The sequence below is a fragment of the Triturus cristatus genome, chromosome 5_1, assembly GCF_964204655.1.
Source record: "Triturus cristatus chromosome 5_1, aTriCri1.1, whole genome shotgun sequence".
NCBI lineage: Eukaryota > Metazoa > Chordata > Amphibia > Caudata > Salamandridae > Triturus > Triturus cristatus.
The window spans coordinates 47,416,672-47,435,862 of NC_140587.1; the positions used below are offsets into that span (position 1 = coordinate 47,416,672).

At 45.9% G+C, this 19,191-nt stretch overlaps 1 protein-coding gene across 2 annotated transcripts in view; it reads left to right on the forward strand.

The window, feature by feature from the left end:
- CPSF1 (cleavage and polyadenylation specific factor 1) overlaps positions 1 to 19,191 on the forward strand; it is a 514,820-nt gene that overhangs the window by 456,358 nt on the left and 39,271 nt on the right. For both annotated transcript variants that reach the window (XM_085604356.1, XM_085604357.1), the window contains exons 32-34: positions 969 to 1,145; positions 2,888 to 2,954; positions 3,080 to 3,127. In XM_085604356.1, the coding sequence (XP_085460482.1) occupies positions 969 to 1,145; positions 2,888 to 2,954; positions 3,080 to 3,127 (292 nt within the window). The remainder of the gene's footprint in view (positions 1 to 968; positions 1,146 to 2,887; positions 2,955 to 3,079; positions 3,128 to 19,191) is intronic.

The following is a 19,191-nucleotide window of genomic DNA, read 5'->3' on the forward strand; positions in this document are numbered from 1 at the left end:
AAGATTGACATGTATTCATAGGATTCAAGAGGTATACAGACAGCAGAGTATCACAGGTGAAGATTGAGCTATGTACAGGTAGCAGGGTTTCACATTTGAGGATTGACATGTATTCAGAGGATTGAAGAGGTATACAGACAGCAGACTATCACAGGTGAAGATCGAGCTATGTACAGGTAGCAGGGTTTCACATTTGAAGATTCTCTTGTATTCATAGGATTGAAGAGGTATACAGACAGCATGCTATCACAGGTGAAGATTGAGCTATGTACAGGTAGCAGGGTTTCACATTTGAAGATTGACATGTATTCAGAGGATTCAAGAGGTATACAGACAGCATGCTATCACAGGTGAAGATTGAGCTATGTACAGGTAGCAGGGTTTCACATTTGAAGATTGACATGTATTCAAAGGGTTCAAGAGGTATACAGAGAGCATGCTATCACAGGTGAAGATTGAGCTATGTACAGGTAGCAGGGTTTCACATTTGAAGATTGACATGTATTCATAGGATTCAAGAGGTATACAGACAGCAGAGTATCACAGGTGAAGATTGAGCTATGTACAGGTAGCAGGGTTTCACATTTGAGGATTGACATGTATTCAGAGGATTGAAGAGGTATACAGACAGCAGACTATCACAGGTGAAGATCGAGCTATGTACAGGTAGCAGGGTTTCACATTTGAGGATTGACATGTATTCAGAGGATTGAAGAGGTATACAGACAGCAGACTATCACAGGTGAAGATTAAGCTATGTACAGGTAGCAGGGTTTCACATTTGAAGATTCTCTTGTATTCTGAGGATTGCAGAGGTATACAGACAGCAGACTATCACAGGTGAAGATTAAGTTGTACACACACACAGCAGGTCTGATCTGAGAGACGTGCCAGCAGCACAGTTATCATACATACTATCTTGTCTTGTCCTGTACTCCACTGCAGTTTTCTTCTGTTTCATCTGCCAGATCTTCCTCTGGAGTCTGAAAGCGAATGACCTGACTGGGATGGCCTTTATCGACACCCAGCTCTACATCCACCAGATGATCAGCGTGAAGAACTTCATCCTGGCTGCTGATGTCCTGAAGAGCATCTCTCTCCTGCGCTACCAAGAGGAGAGCAAGACATTGTCCCTTGTCAGCCGGGTATGTGCTCTTCTCTCACTCTTCCCATCCTTCTTTTAACCGAGTGAAATCTATTACTCACTTCAATAAGATGATTACAACACGGTTCATGTCAACTGCGTGACCCGTCGGTGAGCCACCTGAGTAGGTATGTAGACTGAGCTGAAGATGATGCCTGTTTTGACCCCTTCTTTACTAACTCTAGAAGATCACCTGATCTGAGAGGGAAACAAAGAAATCCTTATACTTTATCAAAATGCACACAGTATGCAAAAGGTGTAAAATAGCAACATCTTATGAGAACTAAGCTGATGTGCTTGGTGCCTGTCACTGAAGTCTGCGTTAAACGAGATCGAAGGATCCGCACATGGAACGCACACTTTTTTTTGTGTATTTCAGGGCATCTGTCTTATGAGATCAAGCCTGGTGCTGCTCCTGACAGCCACATGTCCTGGCGTAAGCATGGGCCTGGGAAAAGGGCAGTGTGTGGATACGTGGGTGCCTAAAAAATGTGGAAGGAAATGGAGTGAGGTTACGTTTGTTATTTTATATAAGGTTTTTGGAACAGAGGTCACATTTCAGATTTCCATCTATAGCCGGTAGATAAAAGCTTGCTTATTTTTGAATTACTGAAGACACATGAATAGATCTGTATTCATGTTAAGTGTGTACAATCAAATCCATCTTTTTATTATGTGACTATGAAGGGCAGCTTTTAACAGCTGTCTTAGCACGTGGGTCCAAACACTTAATCGGTGGTTGGATTACGCTGTTTCAGAAGGAAGCTTTGTCGGCAGATTGCCGATCTATGCAGCACCATTTATATATGACCAGGCCCTCCTCTGTGCCAGAGATCATTCTTTAAGTAAGATGTGGAGTGAACTTAGACGCTTTATAATTTTCTCATTCTATCTCTTACGGTTTGCCGTTAACTTTTCCATTGTGTAAGTTGTCCACTGTTTATCCCACCGCTAGTTCAGAGGAGGGGGGCCTGGTAGTTTCCATGAATGAGCCTAGTGTGAGTTTATCTGTTGGGGAGGTGAGCGGGTACGCAGAATCTTCTCCAGCATCTCTGAACTATAGGGTCAGGGATACCATTTTGAATTCAGTAGATGTTATGGTTTTTATTTGGTTTAATATCTTCCCACAATACTTGTACAGTGCTGCCTGGTGTAACTTTACCCATCAAAAATCTAGGAATGGAGGATTAACCGATGAAGATGTAGGCCCAACAGCAGCAAACAGAATTGCATCAGTCCAGTTTCAAGGCTGGCTTTGCTCTGTAGGTGTCCAAATGGCGTGTATGAAGGATTTAAATCATTGTAATAATTCCTTTGATCTGTCAAAGACGCAAAATGATGAGAGCGGTCATCCCAGAGTTCAACATAAGGACTACAGCCTTGGAGCAAGAGTTTGTTTAGCACCGCGGAATGTAGCACTGAGTTACTCATTAATGGAATCTGTAGAAATCTTGCTTTTGAAAAGATTACTGGGAACTATCTGGATCCTGTTTTGTTTGTGTTTGATGGAACTGTTATGTTAGGAAAACAAAAACATCTGGCTGTCAGTATAAAAGAATTTTTAAAACGAGGTGACTAACATTGCAGCTTGTCTCTGAGAATAACGTTCTCATTGTGTATTGGATGAAATATTCTCCTGTTTTTAATGCCGATATAATAGTGGTCTGAGAGTCTGCTTGATGTCTCAGGAAGATGTTCTTGCCTACAGCGTCCTTGATTTCCCCCCTTTCTCTCTCTCTGCAGGACGTGAAGCCGCTGGAGGTCTATAGTGTGGAGTTTATGGTTGACAACTCGCAGCTGGGCTTTTTAGGTGAGGCTGCAACATACCCTGTGGACACCGCTGTTCACCTCCGCTTGGGGCTTAATCTCCTGCCATGAGCAGTGGGTCCTGTGAAGATCCCACTTCACTAATGCCTGTTCTCTTTCTCTTCGTAGTGTCAGACCGGGATCGAAACCTCATCGTGTACATGTACTTACCAGAAGGTGAGAGCACTGCATGGGTGGGATTATCATGGGGTGGAAGGTGTATATGTTATACATATTTCTAAAAAGAAGTGCGCTGAGCTCCGGGTAGCTGGCCACTGAGAGTATTGTTAATCTGTACCTATGAGGTGTGACTATGAAAGATTACTTTGTAAATGCACTCAGCAGATTGAAATGGGTGTGCATACCCATCATGGTCGAGACCCAAGATATACAAGGAGCATGCACTCTACAGGTCCATCTATTCCACGTCAAGGAAAACATAGCCTAGCCCGATTGATGGCAGGGGAAGTGTGCATCAACCCAGCCTCTTCTAGTAATGGAGCGAGAAGTGGGCATCAACCTTACTTCTTCTAGTGATGTATGAGTGTGTGCATCAAGCCAGCCTACGCTTCAAGTGATAGAGGGAGAACTGTGCATCAACCCAGCCTCTTCTAGTAATAGAGCAGGAAGTGGCCATCAACCCTGCTTCTTCTGTTGATATACGAGTGTGTGCATCAAGCCAGCCTACGCTTCTAGTAATAGAGGGAGAAGTGTGCATCAAGCCAGCCTGTTCTTCTGGAGATGGAGGGTGAAGTGTGCATCAACCCAGTGTATTCTTCTGGAGATGGAGGGTAAAGTGTGCATCAATCCAGCCTGTTCTTCTGGAGATGGATGGTGAAGTGTGCTTCAAGCCGGCCTGTTCTTCTGGCAATGGAGGGTGAAGTGTGCATCAAGCCGGCCTGTTCTTCTGGAGATGGATGGTGAAGTGTGCTTCAAGCCGGCCTGTTCTTCTGGCGATGGAGGGTGAAGTGTGCATCAACCCAGCCTAAACTCCCTATGATGGACAGAGAAGTGCATATTAGTACAACCTATCTCGGACAGATTCTTTATTTGTTATTAAAGCATACAGACCAGGTAGCGCACTCAAGCGAACCCTTGCTGCTGTTTACAATCTCTGTTCTGGGTAAATGTAACATGACTGTAAAATAAGTTGATGAACTTCTTATGTGTGTTGGAAGCGTTGTTTCAGCAGATACGATCGTACCATGTGCACCCTGCTTCCTGTGTCCCGTTTATTTTTATTGCTATTTTATTGGTGTTTTCATTTTGTATGTCTTTTGCTCACTTTAGCCATTTCCACCAGCAATCACAGTTGCAGGGCAGAGACCTTTTCTCATTGATCTGCCCAAATCATGTCATTACCTCTTTCCTGCCCTGTTCTGACCCCCACCGCCACCATCTCCAGTGATTAATACGTTCACGGTGTATACATGTCTTTTGATTGCTTTACATGACTGAATTCTTCTCCATTGTAAGGCTTGGGACCCTCAGAAGTTGGTAGTAACATAGCCATGTATATAGACACTAAATGGCATTGAAAAAGCTATGGACTTTGTGCTGCCTGTCTCGTTGTGTGACTCAAGCTGTAGCCAATGAGGCTAACAGACCTAGAGATCTGTACCTCCCAGAGCTTGACCTGCCAGATTTTCTTCCACATTTCTAATGTTGAGGAATCCTCTAGACTGCTTCAGCCAATCTTTTCAAAAGAAGAGTTTTCAGAAATCTGCAAAATTTGTTGGCTGTATGTTGATTTCGGTTGCTTTAAAAAGTCCCTGCTGCACTTCTGCTTAATTTTCTCAGCGGGAAAAAACGAGCCTTTAAAAAATAAAAATATCATGTCTGCGGGGAAAATAAGATGGAAGGTTGACAGGTTTGTTGAAATGGAAGCTAGTCTGAATCATACTGGTACATGTGGGGTTTGTACAGAAGATGGTTGTGTCCTTGTTCAAAATGATGAGTCCTTACTGGTGAATGCCTGAATCTATCTTCTCCCTGACATTTGTGCTACCAAAAGTACCACTTTCCTAGACACATGGAGTTTTCACAGAAACATTTTGCAAACCTGAGGAGACATTCTGTAGCAAGGCTGTGCACCTACCCTGATAAAATCAAAAATACAAGGCAAAAGGTAAGAGGTTTCGAACAGGATGCTCTCAGCAGTGCTTGTACCCAGTTTCATGGAAGTCTAATCAACTTCTGAGCATGGCAGATTCTGGTTTAAAACACTACTTGCTGAGGACACTTCTTTGCTGTTTTGCCAGCGCATCATTTAGATAGCGGGACATCCATCCAGTTTTTTCATTCCAGTGTATCACTCATTGTCAGTCGACGAGCACAACACCATTCTTTGCAGCTTATAAAGTTTCTGTTCGAGCTAGTTTACAGAACTGACGTTAAACTCCTGTTCAGGTGCCAGGCTCACAATCTAAGTGACACTGGGGTGCATCACCTGTCATTTTACTTGGAAAGAAGATTCTAGGAAGACTAATGCGTTGTCTGCCAAACAAGTGTAAATGGTCTGTGAACTAGTGCCTCTTGGACACTCCGATGGACATAGGGATTATTGTTCATGGTTCCTTCTCCATCATGGTGCTCTCTTCAAGGATGAGTGGGAACGGTAGAAAAGCGTAAGCTAATGTCCTATAACCAGGTCATCAGAACTGCATCTCCCCTCTCCTCGATTGCCAGCGTATGTTTGCAAAATACTGGCACGTCCTGTCAATTCTGGTTTCGAAGAAATCTCATTTTGGAGCTCCCAACTGGTAGAATATACCCTTTTGAGTTGTTTCGAGTTCAGCATCCGTTCATCGTCGTTGCCGTAGGATCTGCTCACAGCACCTGCCTAATCTTCGAGTGCTCCCAGCAGATGCTTTTCTGATAGATTTATGTTACATGCAGTGGCCCAGAGCCAGAGAGCATGAGCTTCTTGTACTAGGATGGGAATCTTGTGCTGCTCCTTCTTGTTGACATACAACATCCACAACTGACTGGAGCTTACGAGCCGCAGATTCTTGAAAGAAACACCTGAAGTATAGCAGTCAGTTTCAACATGTTGCTGTAATATCCTATCTTCTGCCCTCCATTCCCCAGAGGATAGATAGTCCTTGCAGATCTGCTCCCCGTCCGTCCATGGGTGGTCATGATGAACCGAGTATGATCCCTGGAAGGCGTCTTGAGACGATATAGCAGTATTGGAGCATGAATCTTTTCTGGATTCACTATGCTGTGTATTATTCCGCCATCTAGTGATTGGGTCCGGAATTGTAGTATTTTCTCATTTTTTTTTTTTCGTGGCCTGGTGGGCGTCGACATACCACTATTTGGTGTCCTTCTGTGACGTCGACGTGCTTCCTCCGGAAGCTCCCACCTTTGGTCGCAATCTTCAGATTCTTTTTTTCCTGAAGGTGATCCCTGGAAGGCGTCTTGAGACGATATTGCAGTTCTACCACCACTACAGTGCTTCTATCAGATGTTGTAATCCTCAGACCATCTTGTCTCAGGAGCTGCCGTTTGCACCCATTACATAAATGAAGCATCTTTGAGGGGACACGGGGAGATAGCAAAATGAGATAATAGGATAGAGAATAACCGAATTCACCACAGAAATTTGTATTTGTAGACAGAGCCGGTGTTATCTGGAATCCCTTCGATGTGAAGTGTTTTGAGGTTTGAGCTTGAGAAGGCAGTGCTTTCGCAAGAGAAGTGTTGACAAGTAAATGCAGACTTGTGGTCCGAGACTGAGTGTCAAACCCAGGCTGCTGGGAGGAGGATGACTTTTTTGAACTGTTTAAAGATCATCAAAGGGTACCGCATTGGGATGCTCAGGGTGGGACTCCCATTCCCACCCGCTCTCATTAATTCTGTACTCGCATTAGAGCATGCTATTAGAAGCATAAATGAATGTGGTAAACTCATTACGTTTCCACAGTACAGACTCAATTGGGAGCGCAATGAACCCGCAGTAATGCTTTTCACACGTGGGCACTACCGTGCACGAATGTGTACACATACGGATACAGAGAGAAGCAAGAAACACCACTCTAAGGCTTTGACGCTCTCTGAAGAGTTGATATAATAACATATGCACATGCACAGTATAAAGCACAACATATCGCCAAGAGTTTGTAAGGTTGAAGTTACCCTAACATGTTGATTGTACCCTCTGCAGTGATTAAAGTACATCTTGCTGTTCTAAGTGCACAAGGAAAAAGCAAAAACATATACTGGTGTTTTAATTAGGACACCTCTCATTTACTTATTTGTGGAAGGCCTTAAATGCATTGTACCACAAACCAGCACACAGGTTCTTACATGGCAATTCAAACCTGGTCTTGAATAGATGCACAAGCCGTCCTTGTGAACCAGTGCAAGGTTAATGATGAATGAAAGCTTTGCATTTCTTCATTTAGAGTTTTGCAAAAGCATGAATTGGGTCACAGAGGGAAAGTATCTTGTTTACACATATTTGCATTAGTACTGATTCAGACAAGGTTTCTCTTGTCACCACAACCATATGCTGGTGCAAGAGGCGGTCTTTTAGAAGCTTCTTGTAAACAGGTGAATGAGGGTGTGATCTGATGTTGGGGAGGCAGGGCAAACAAAATGCAGAAAGCATTCCCATCGAGCACATAGGTCAAAGTGGATTTATTTTTAAAACACAAGATTTGAAACTATATAGGTTCTTTGCTTCTGTGTATCAAGTACTGGCCAAACAACTAGATAGTTTTTTTGTCTGACTGTTTTAGGTGAGTCATGCAATCTTGGGTTTGAACCAAACTTCACTGGGGAGCCTATTGGCTCAGACATCACTCAGAAAAGAAATGTTCGAGGCATATGAGCTGCAGATCACACACTTAGGATAAGATCGCCATCTGGTATTGGGCTCGGATGATTGCAGGTTGTTGTGGTCTTCGGAAGAAGCCTTTTGGTCACGAGATAGGTGACTCCTCCTCTGGACAACAGTGCGCATGGGCATCCACTCCATCCTCAGATTGTTTTTTTCCGCCATTGGGTTCGGATGAACTTTTCCACTCCGGCTGAAAACTTCTGAAAATCCAGCTTTCGAAACCAACAACCTTTACAACTCGACGTCAAAATCCAATCGGACCGGTTCCGGATACGGCTCATGGAAAGGACACCTTTTAAAAAATGCCCCCAATGTGGAGCAAAGTTCCCCCACAGTGACCACCACGAGGTCTGCAACCTGTGCCTCTCGCCGGAACATAACGAATCCAACTGTCCAGCCTGCGCCGCATTCCGTTCCAAGAAAACCATCCGGGACCGAAGAGCTCGACGGCATTTCATAGCCAGACCAGCTCCAGAACCAGAGGACATCTTTGCCCAGGATGTCCCGGAAGACGATTCCGAAGACCTCCAAATCGTATCCGAAGCTGACGATTCTGATGACCTCATCACTCCGGGGCAACGAGTGAGTACCAGTGCCCCTACCCCAACCCCCCCAAAAAAGACATTGGTCAAGACTCCGCCAGCTGGCCCCAGTCGCGACCGAAAATAGTCTTCAGAAGCCCCGCCCTCGGGCCCGGCTCCGAAGAAATATAAGCCTGAAGGTGGCTCGGGCTCGAGCAAACCACATGTTATTGTGCCCACAATACCTTCGGCACCGAAGACTCAACACCTCTCGGCACCGAAGCAGGCTCCGAAACCATCGAGGCCGAAATCTCCACCGGCACCAAAACGTTCTTCGGCACCGAAGTCTCCACCGGCACCGAAAAGTTCTTCGGCACCGAAACCATCGTCGGTACCGAAAAAAGTCCACAAAGACTCTACCGATCACCCAAAACATAGATCGGAACCGAAAAAGTCGGTACCAAAGCCACTTTCGGACAATGAAGAACTTTTTCGACCGGATCCCACGCAAAAAAGGATTTATATCAATCCAAAAACCGGACATGTCACCCCTGTGCCATACAAGAAAAGGAAGCTGGACACAACATCTCCTGCAGCTCCCATAAAGAAGAAGGACTTTGCCACCTCACCCATTCGTCCTTCCTCTCCTATATCACCTCTCATCCCACCCCCTCTGCCCCCACCTCCTTCTCCTCTACCATCTCCTCACCACCTCCACAGGATGATGATGATGATGACTTGGGGGGAGGGGGGGATCCGGATGACCTTAATGATCCTAATGATCCTTTCACACTCCCGGATACGGCACCCTTAGATGACTGGGCTTACCCTTTACCTGATATTCCTGATCCCACTACATACCCCTCCAAACCCTCCCCTCCTGATGACCACCTAGGGTTTGGACAGCTGATAAACAGGGCGGCGCTTTTCCATGGCGTCACCATGCACTCAGATACACCTGAAGAGGACTTTCTTCTAGACACATTTGAGCAGTCGCAAAAATCAGTTCAGATCTTGCCCATGATTAAGGGTGTCATAAAACACGCCACAGAGGTTTTTAAAGACCCTGTTAGAGCTAGGGTTCTTAACCCCAGAATTGAAAAAAAATATAGACCGGCCCCACAGGATCCCGCGTACATTAAAGCACAGCTCCCTCTAGACTCTTTAGTCGTTTCAAACGCAAGAAAGCGTGCTAACTCCCAAACAGGAGACACACCGCCCCCAGACAAAGAGTCCAAGCTATTAGAGGCCTCGGGCAAAAGAGTTGCAGCACAATCTGCTAACCATTGGCATATTGCCAACACACAAGCCCTATTAGCCCGATATGATAGGGCTCATTATGATCAGCTAGAAGATCTTTTACAACACCTGCCAGATCAGTAGAAATCTCAGGCCAATGACCTCATCCAAGAGGGAAAACTCATATCTAATGCATCAATCAAATGTGCACTAGACGCAGCGGACACTGCCTCTAGGGCGGTCAACACAAGCATACTACTTAGACGCCACGCATGGCTAGGTATTTCAGGCTTTAAGCCGGAAGTACAAACAACAATTCTTGCTCAACCATTCAACCAAGAGCAACTATTTGGACCCGCAGTAGATACTGCACTAGAGAAGATGAAGAAAGATAACGAGACTGCTAAATCAATGGGAGCATTACAGTCTCCACAACCGCGAGGCTCTTTTCGATGCTCCTTTTATAGGGGAGCCTCCAAAAATGTGGGACCAGACACCTCTTCCACTTTCAAAACCTCCGCACAAACATCCCCTAACAGAGGATATTTTAGAGGAGGATATAGGGGAAACAATACCAAGGGCCGAGGTCGGGGCAATACCAACACCCGTACCTCTCCAGCCACTAAACAGTGACTTGCCCCCACTCCCCCCAGACCATTCCACTCCAGTCGGGGGAAGACTCCAACAGTTCCTACCCGTCTGGAATTCCATCACAACAGACAAGTGGGTAAGACAAATTATCCAGTTTGGTTACTGCCTCGAACTCACAAACACCCCCCCCACACATACCACCCAAACACCGTCCAATGTCACCACACCATCTTACACTCCTCAAACAGGAAATTTGGTCCTTGCTTCAAAAACACGCAATATAACCAGTTCCACTCCAGCATCAGGGTACAGGAGTATATTCTCTATACTTCCTAATTCCCAAAAAGGACGAGACTTTAAGACCCATGCTCGACCTCAGACTACTAAACCAGTACATACACTCAGATCACTTCCATATGATCACTCTCCAACAAGTCCTCCCACTACTTCAACAAGGTGACTTCCTAACCACATTGGACCTCAAGGACGCATACTTGCACATCCCCATGCATCCTGCTCACAGGAAGTATCTAAGATTTGTGGTAGACGGACAGCACTATCAGTTTACAGTCCTCCCATTCGGAGTAAAAACTGCACCCAGGGTATTCACCAAATGCTTAGCAGTAGTGGCAGCGCACCTCAGGAGCCAACAAATCCATGTTTTCCCGTATCTCGACGATTGGCTCATAAAAGCCAATACTCTCGACAAATGCGTTCTCCACACTCACCGCACTATTCAAACCCTACACGACTTGGGATTTACCATCAACTATCCCAAATCTCAACTGCAACCCTCCCACATACATCAATATCTGGGAGCCACCATAAATACGTCCAAGGCCATAGCTTATCCCAGCACAGCCAGGATAGCCAACATACAAAACCTCATCTTAAAATTTCAAACTCAACACTCTCTTCCAGCAAGAGTGTTTATGCAACTGTTAGGCATGATGGCGTCATGCATCTCCATCGTGCCCCACGCACGACTTCAAATGCGTCCCTTGCAAGAATGTCTAGCACAACAGTGGAACCAGGCTCACGGACAACTTACCGATCTGGTGTTGGTGGACAGTTGCTCACTTCGTTCACTGAAATGGTGGAACACCATCAACCTGTCCAAAGGGCGACCGTTCTTAGAGCCTCTTCCCCAAGTAGTGCTGACGACCGACACATCTCTCACAGGGTGGGGAGCCCACCTCCTTCAACACACCACTCAGGGCAGATGGACCACTCAACAAAAACTGCTCCATATCAATCACCTAGAACTTCTAGCGGTGTTCCTAGCACTGAAATCCTTTCAAGTACATCTAAAGAACAAAACTATCCTCACCCGCACAGACAACATGACGACAATGTATTGCATACAAAAACAGGGGGGGGACACATTCTCTCCAACTGTCCCAACTCGCACAGAACATCTGGAGATGGGCAATTCCCCAAAACATCTACCTGCTAGCGGAACACCTTCCAGGGGTTCACAACCAGGTTCTCCTAAGTCGTCAGACACAGCAAGTCCACGAATGGGAATTACACCCCAAAGTCCTATTCCCATTCTTCCAAAAATGGGGCCAACCAGACATAGACCTGTTCGCCACACACCAAAACGCAAAATGCCCAACCTTCGCCGCCAGGTTGCCACACCCACAGTCGAAGGGCAATGCAATATGGATGAACTGGTCAGGCAGATTTGCGTACGCTTTTCCGCCTCTCCCACTCATTCCATTTGTGGTACGCAAGCTCAAACGTTTACCACAGAAAGCTGCTCCTAGTGAAGTGTGACCCTACTACAGTTTATAAAACTATTGTGAGTTAGGACATCTCACAAAAAGTAACGGACTGATCTCACACACCACCTGGTGTCATGCTTCATCATCGGCCAGTCCTCGCCCTCCAAAACCTTCGTTTGATGGAGGGCGGGCATACACCTGGAGACAGGGATGCACTTCTAAACTAAAGAGTGGGGGCCCGTGAGATGGAACGTGAAGTTAAAAATCATTATAGTTACCAGAAAGGAAGTTTTAATGTGGCCAATAATTATATGATACTAAAAACAAAAGGACGGTGGGTGGGGTGTTTAGTGTCCCCTAACCGTCTTGTGAAAGGTCAACATGTTTCTGCCTTGTAGGCCCGAGCGGGTCCAGGGCATTCATCAGGACCTAAGTTTGAACTGGGGGCTCCGTTCTTACCAACAGGTAGCAAGAAAGTACCACTGCGCGGGTGTGGTGAAGGCCACACTCCGCTTCCTAAATGGCTTCCGAACGTCAAGCCCTAGTTGAAACAACTACTTGCCACATGGGGGGTGGGGAGGGGAATACTGTTACTATGTATTTTTATTTACTCCATTGGTAACTCGTGTAACAGCAGCTGTGCTAACACGGTAAAGCGCTCTGATACGTTTGGGTCAAGTTCGTGCTATACAAAATTTGATAAATAAAAATGTGCTATAGGCGCAGCGGGTTCAATCTTAAATCATGATATTCAGATCACAGGAATAGGAGCCGTGTTACACTGAATCAAGGCAATCCTTGCAATGTGTGAGCTTTCGCAGTGCTCCTTGATGAATAGCGTAATATAGGGTATGTGGACCTGCGTGTTTCTCCCCCCCTCCCCCCCCACACCCCGCCCATAATCAGACAAGGTTGTGCTTTCATGTAGATAGAACCCGGGTTCGTGGAAGGGAGGCCCGCGGACCACCCAGGTGAGTGGACCGGTGGGACAGTAATCGGCCCCTCACGGAAGAGGGGAGCTGTGAGGCGTTTCCAATTAATCCACCAGGTATCGTTGAATGCCTGAAGTTCGTGCAGTAAATCATCCCAGAAGGTGACTATGGGGATCTTGCGCCGCCCCCGGACTTCCTCCCTCTTCAGTGATACTGCCTCAGCTTTTCCCCCCTTGAACAGTGCAGCGCACCAGTGCCTCATGGCTGGGAGCACATGCTCCTTCCAATTCATTGCTATGGAGCGCTGTGCCATGAGGGGGGGGGGGGGGGGCCCACCCTCTCCTTCTAATGAAGACAATTGGTCCATAGACCTACAGGATGCCAGTGGCTTGGCTACCTCACCCGGTACTGGATTGGTATTCCCCTCTAGACTAACTACGCTACAGAGGAAAGTATTGCTTTTGCTATTGTGATTCAGAGGACCTCTGAAGTCCTTGGCGTTCACCTCCGCACAAGAGAGGTAAACATCCTTACAGAGGCCCTTCAGCTTGGCTAGGCACCGACCACACATCTTCTGCCCATCAACGAGGTCTACACTTAAACGTAATTGGGCTCTTAGGAAAAGCAGTGTTCTGACCCTCCGGTCAATTGAGAAGTTGCCTGTCACCATAGACCAGCTCCAGGCAACCTTGACTCTTTAACTCAACATCCAACCCTTCAGAATTTGGTGGTGGTGGCGTCCACCAGCAGAGTTTGCCCAAACACCTTTCTTACGATGTATCGTGGCAGAGAACCTCTTTTTTACACAGGAAAAATTTGGTTTTGTAGGGGAAAATAAGAGTTAAGAGTGTAGTTGTGCTCTACACTTTTAATTTTAACCGTGTTCGCACTTTTGTTTAAACTGTGCTTAAGATATTCTTTAAAATGCGGTCATTTTTCAGGGATACTGCAGAGGATGTCTTCTGAAAAGATGGTCCTTCAAACCACATTCTTTAAGCACCTTTTTGGCTTCCTGCTCATTTACAGTTTCTGCAATCTGTTGTCGTTCCTCTTGTACACGTGTTAATTTAACGCTTTCTCTAAGCCGCCAGATCAAAATAATGTCAATTGAGATAACTGCCGGTTTCTGCTCCGAGGCCCCCGTAGTGTTGAAAGAGTTAATGCTCAGCAGAGACAGTGCTGCCACTTCTGAAGGGATATTTTGTCAAATAACTGGCACCAGTGAGGTTGTCTTATTTAAACATGTTGTTAAAGCCCAAAAGGCATCCTGACCTCCAGTCTCTGATGCTGTGATGTGTGAAAACCTCTAACTGAAGCAGGCACCTGGTGCACAACAATGCTCTCACTTTAGGGTATTTTCGAATAGAAAGTTCACTTGTCACCTGACCAGAAAGGAGGAACATGCGCAGGACATGGTTTCTGGCTCCAGACCGGACTCCGGAAAACATCCACCTATTGTGCTGTTGCACTGTTTGGTCATGAGAACCATAACAAAACCACATGCTGTTCTGAATATCACATCCCCATGCTGCCGGCCACAGGCACTACCTGTGGTTCAAGGTGGGCCATGAGCACTTTTAGTTTGCTGTACTCCATTTCGGGTCACTAGTGCCTCTATGTGCTCACACAAATGATGGTGATGTTCGCTGCCCATCTTCGGAGATCGCTTGTCTGTGAGATAACTGGTTGGTGAAGGCGGGCACTCCACAGTCGGTGGCAAACCACCTACAGATGGCGGTAAACCTCTTAACATCTTTGAGGTTTTACAATCAACCTGCCTAAGTGTGGGAAGCTGGGTTTCTGTTGCAGTAACCCCCCACCCCACTTTTTGCCAGACTGCTGATGCACTTAAACTTGATGTGCCCTGGGTCCCTGCCAATCAGGTTCCCAGGGCATGTGTTATTTCCCAAAACTATACCTTATGCCTTCAATTGGCACCTCTCTGGCCACATGTCAGTCCCCTGTAAAAGGTACCATGGGTACCAAGGGCACTGTGGCCAGGGAAGGCCTCTAAGAGCTGCAGCACCTATTGTGCCACCCTTAGAGACCCTGTACCTTTATACACACATACACACACACATTGTCTTTGCAGACTGCGAGTTTTGGTGCAGAACAAAGTGAAGAGTCGGCATGGCACACATCCCTGTGTGCCATGCCTAAAACCCACTGCCCTGGCATAGGTCAGTCACCCCTCTAGCTGGGTGCACTATACCAGTGGTGAGGGTATAGGTGCATGAGCCCTGTACCCCTACAGTGTCTAAGCCAATTCTTAGACATTGTAAATGCAGTACTGCCATTAACAGTATATGGTTCTCGGAGTTTGTCATTATGAACTCCACAGCACCATGATGTCTTTTCTAAAAACTGGGAAGTTTGGTGTCAAACTTCTCAGCACATTAAACCCACACTGATGCCAGTGTGGGATTTAATGAAAAATGCACTCAGAGGACATCTTGGAGATGCCCACTGAAAAACGACCAGCCTCTTGTGGGTTCCCTGACTGGTACACACCAGCCTACCACCACAAGACATGTTTCTGGACCGCCTTCACTCCCTGAGCCCAGAATCAAAGCCTTTCCTGGGCGGAGGTGTTCACACCTCCCACAGGCCAGACAGAGCCATCTGTGGCAGGGGAGCTTTAAAGGCCTTGCAGCCTTTGTAATGCGACCCCCAGCATCTCCTGCTATCAAGAGCAGCCCCCTTTCTGTCTCCCCTCCTTTTCGGTGGGAAGACAGGCGGGAAATATTAGAGCAGCCCAGAAGGTGTGCCCACCTCTGACAACTCCACCCCTCAGGTGGGGGAGGCGAGGTGAAGCCCACTCTTCAGTGTCCGCCATCTTGCAGATGGCAGGCACTCCCCAATCAGGATTAGGGATTGTACTCACTCCCCCACGTGCGGTGAGCACACCAAGGGTGTAATCATCCTAAGGTCAGTAGCCCATTGGCTACTGACCTCGAGACCCTGAAAACGCCCCCTAAATACAGTTTGTGCGGGGGTTGCCCTAAACCAAGAACTCCGACAAGAACCGACTACAAGAAGAAGAAGGACGGAACAGCCGTGCCGAAGCTAAGAAGAGGAGGACGCCCACTGACTTGGCCCCAGCCCTACCGGCCTGTCCCTACCTAAAACCTGCAGAAGCGATACACCGGTGTGTCCTGCAGCCAACAACCTCAAGAACCCAGAGGACCTGCCTTGCCTTCCGAAGTAAAGACTTTGTCTCCCGTGAACACCGGATTTGTTCACCCACAGACTCCAGCTCCAGCGAAATCCGTGAGTCTGCACCACTCTGCACCCGTAGCCCACGGCCCGAGTTCGAGTGGCCCAACACCACAAGGAGGTCTTCCCGGCGATCCTGACCCGAAATCCCTGACCTGCCTCAAGCCTCCAGCCGACGCCTGCATCCTAAATCCCGAAGGTCCCCCCAACTGCAACCAGGAGCAGGTAAGAAGATCAGAACCTAATAGACGCCCCTCCACCCGACGCCCCACAGCCTTGGTTGACCCAACCGACGGTGTATAGCCAACCCCCAGCATCCCAACTTACCTCTCCAAGTAGTGGTGGTCACACCCAGAAGACCTTCGACCCTGAGACTGCAGTGTTTTTGCAAACCAGAGAAACCCCATTGAAAGTAACAGGGCGTCTGCCGCCAAAACAGCACTCTGCACCCGACCGCCCTTGTGCCGCTGAGGGTGCACCTTTATTGCTGTCTTGAATCCCCATTTGCCCTGAGCTTAAGTCCAGGAGCTTTGCTCCCACAACTTTGTGGCCTGCTCGTAAGCAGCCACCAACCGGAGGCCCCCTCTCCCTCATTCGATAACACTGGGCTTCAGCACTCTGCACCCGGCCGCCCTAGTGCCGCTGAGGGTGTAACCAGAGTGCATCCTTGACCCTGTGGGACCCCTGAGTCTAACCCCAGAAACCCAGCTCCCAAAACAAAGTACTTACCTGTTAACCGATAACATGATTTCCTCCCATAGGATAACATTGACTGATTTCTATGAAAAAGTTTCTAAGTGGGTGGGGAGGTGGAAAATCTATAAAAGTCTTTAAAACTGTAATTGAATAACAAAAACGCTTTTACTTACCTGTTTACAGTAAATGTCCCAGTGCAGTATCCAGGTACACTGCACTGTGTAAGAAAAGTAATCTGTAAAGTAATCTACTTGACATTCTATTGAAAAGCCATTACAAAGTATATGCACAACATCTCAAAGCATTGCATTACCAGTGTTTCTACTGTAATCAAACCAAAGTATATTTACAACTGAAATTCAAACTGTATTATTACTGCAAAGTATAAATCCCTTACCTGTGCCAGGCTTGCTTGGTTCTAGGAAATAAAATAATGAAAAATTCTTTATACAAAACCAATTGGTCTGAAGTTCAGTCTTTGAGTGCAATCATTTGCTGATTGATTGTGTACAACAAATGCTTAACACTGTCCTCTGATAAAGCCTTACTGCTCGACCACACTACCACAAATAGAGAGTGAGGTGCTATCTACTTTTACCTCTGCCTACCTTTGGGGTTCCACTGGACTCTGTGCACACTATACCTCACTTTGGTATAGTATATACAGAGCCAGCTTCCTACAGTAAATCACACTTGACTCCTTCGCAGAGGCTCCCGTTGATAGAGGCCATCCTTGATACCATGTGCTTTCGTGCCTTTCCTTCAGACAAATGAGTCCAGGGCAAGATCTACAATGGCGGGTGTTTGACTGCAACTGGACCAGCGGCCGCTCCCACTCCCTACCCCACCCGGAATTAACAGTGGAGACAGATGCATCCCTTTAAGAAACTGGCTCTATATATACTGCACCAAAGTGAGGTACAGTGTATATAGAGTCCAAGAGTCTCCCAAGGTTTGGCAGAGGTTAAAGTTAGATAGAACCGTACTCTCTAAAGTGGTAGCTTGGTCGAGCAGTAAGGCAGTATCAGAGGACAGTGTAAAGCATTTGATGTACATACTCAGTCAGCAAATGGTCTCACACACTCGAGAACTGAACTCTAGGCCTATGTTTTGTATAAAAAAATATACTGTTTTATTTCTAGAACTAAGCAAGCCTGGTACAGGTAAGCATATAAATACTTTTCAGTAGTTATTGACTTGTTTGACCACAGTTCAGAATTGCAGTATAACTGGTACTGGTTTTGATTACAGGTTTAAGAAAGCAGTTTGCAACACATTGCAGGTATAGTACATTCAATTGAATGGACTTTTTTAAGTAAAATGCAGTTAATTACTTTTCAGATTACTTTTCTAACCACAGGACTGGATCTTAGATTCAGCCCTGGGACATTTCCTGAAAACAGGTGAGTAAATGCGTTTAGGTCAAAGGTATGATGTTTAAGGAATATTATTGTATTTTAAAAGTTAACACAAACTTTTTCACATAGAATCACCAATGTTATCCTATGGGAGGAAATTCACTTAGCAGGTAAGTTAATTTTGCGTTACTTTTGTAATCCAGTGCTGGACTCCTAGATTCAGCACTGGGACATCTACTTAAAACAGGTAAGTAATTACGTTTTTGTAGATTGTACGATTTTTAAAGAATATTCTTGTATTTCAAAAGTTGAAACGTAGAAACTTTTTTCACATAGAATCACCAATGTTATCCTATAGGAGGAAATTCACTCAGCAGGTAAGTTGTTATCGTTACTTTTTTTTTACCTTACTCTGTGCTGGATCCTGGATTTAGCACTGCGACATTTCCTGAAGGCATTTGAGAAAATGCGTTTTGGTTAATTGGCTGATTTATAAGGAATATTTGCAGTTTTCAAAAGTGTCAATGTTATCCTATGAGGAAAAATGAGTTATCGGTTTCAAGGTAAGTGCCCACCCCGATGTATGCCATGATATTGAGTGACAAAATAACATCAGCCAAACTTTCATATCCAGAATACCAGTTACATAAAATCATGAAGGTACTAGTCCTTAGACAAATATAGATTATCCGTGTGAATGTAAGAATGCACAATTGTCAAGTTAAAAGGGCCTTATTAGAGAAGTTCTGAAAAAACAAATCCCAGAACAAGTGTGGTAGCCATGGGAACCTAATTAGAGCTGATTATAAGAAATGTTCAGTTTCCTACAATAAAACCTTTAGCTCCAATTGCAAAGCTGAATAGAAAGACCCTAATAAAAAGGGAGATGAGATTAGTAGGGTATGAAACCGATCTAGCTCTGGCAGCAAAGTAGAAGAACTTTCACTACACTCATGAAACTTAAAGTAAAATGGCGAGTATCTGGATTCTAATTCAAGTTGGAGGGTAAAAAAGGCCTCTTGTATATCCCACTGTTGCAGTTCGAGGGATGCTGGACTTAGACTGGGATTCAAAAGAATCAATGTAGTTTTTGTACTTCATACCCTGAAACAACA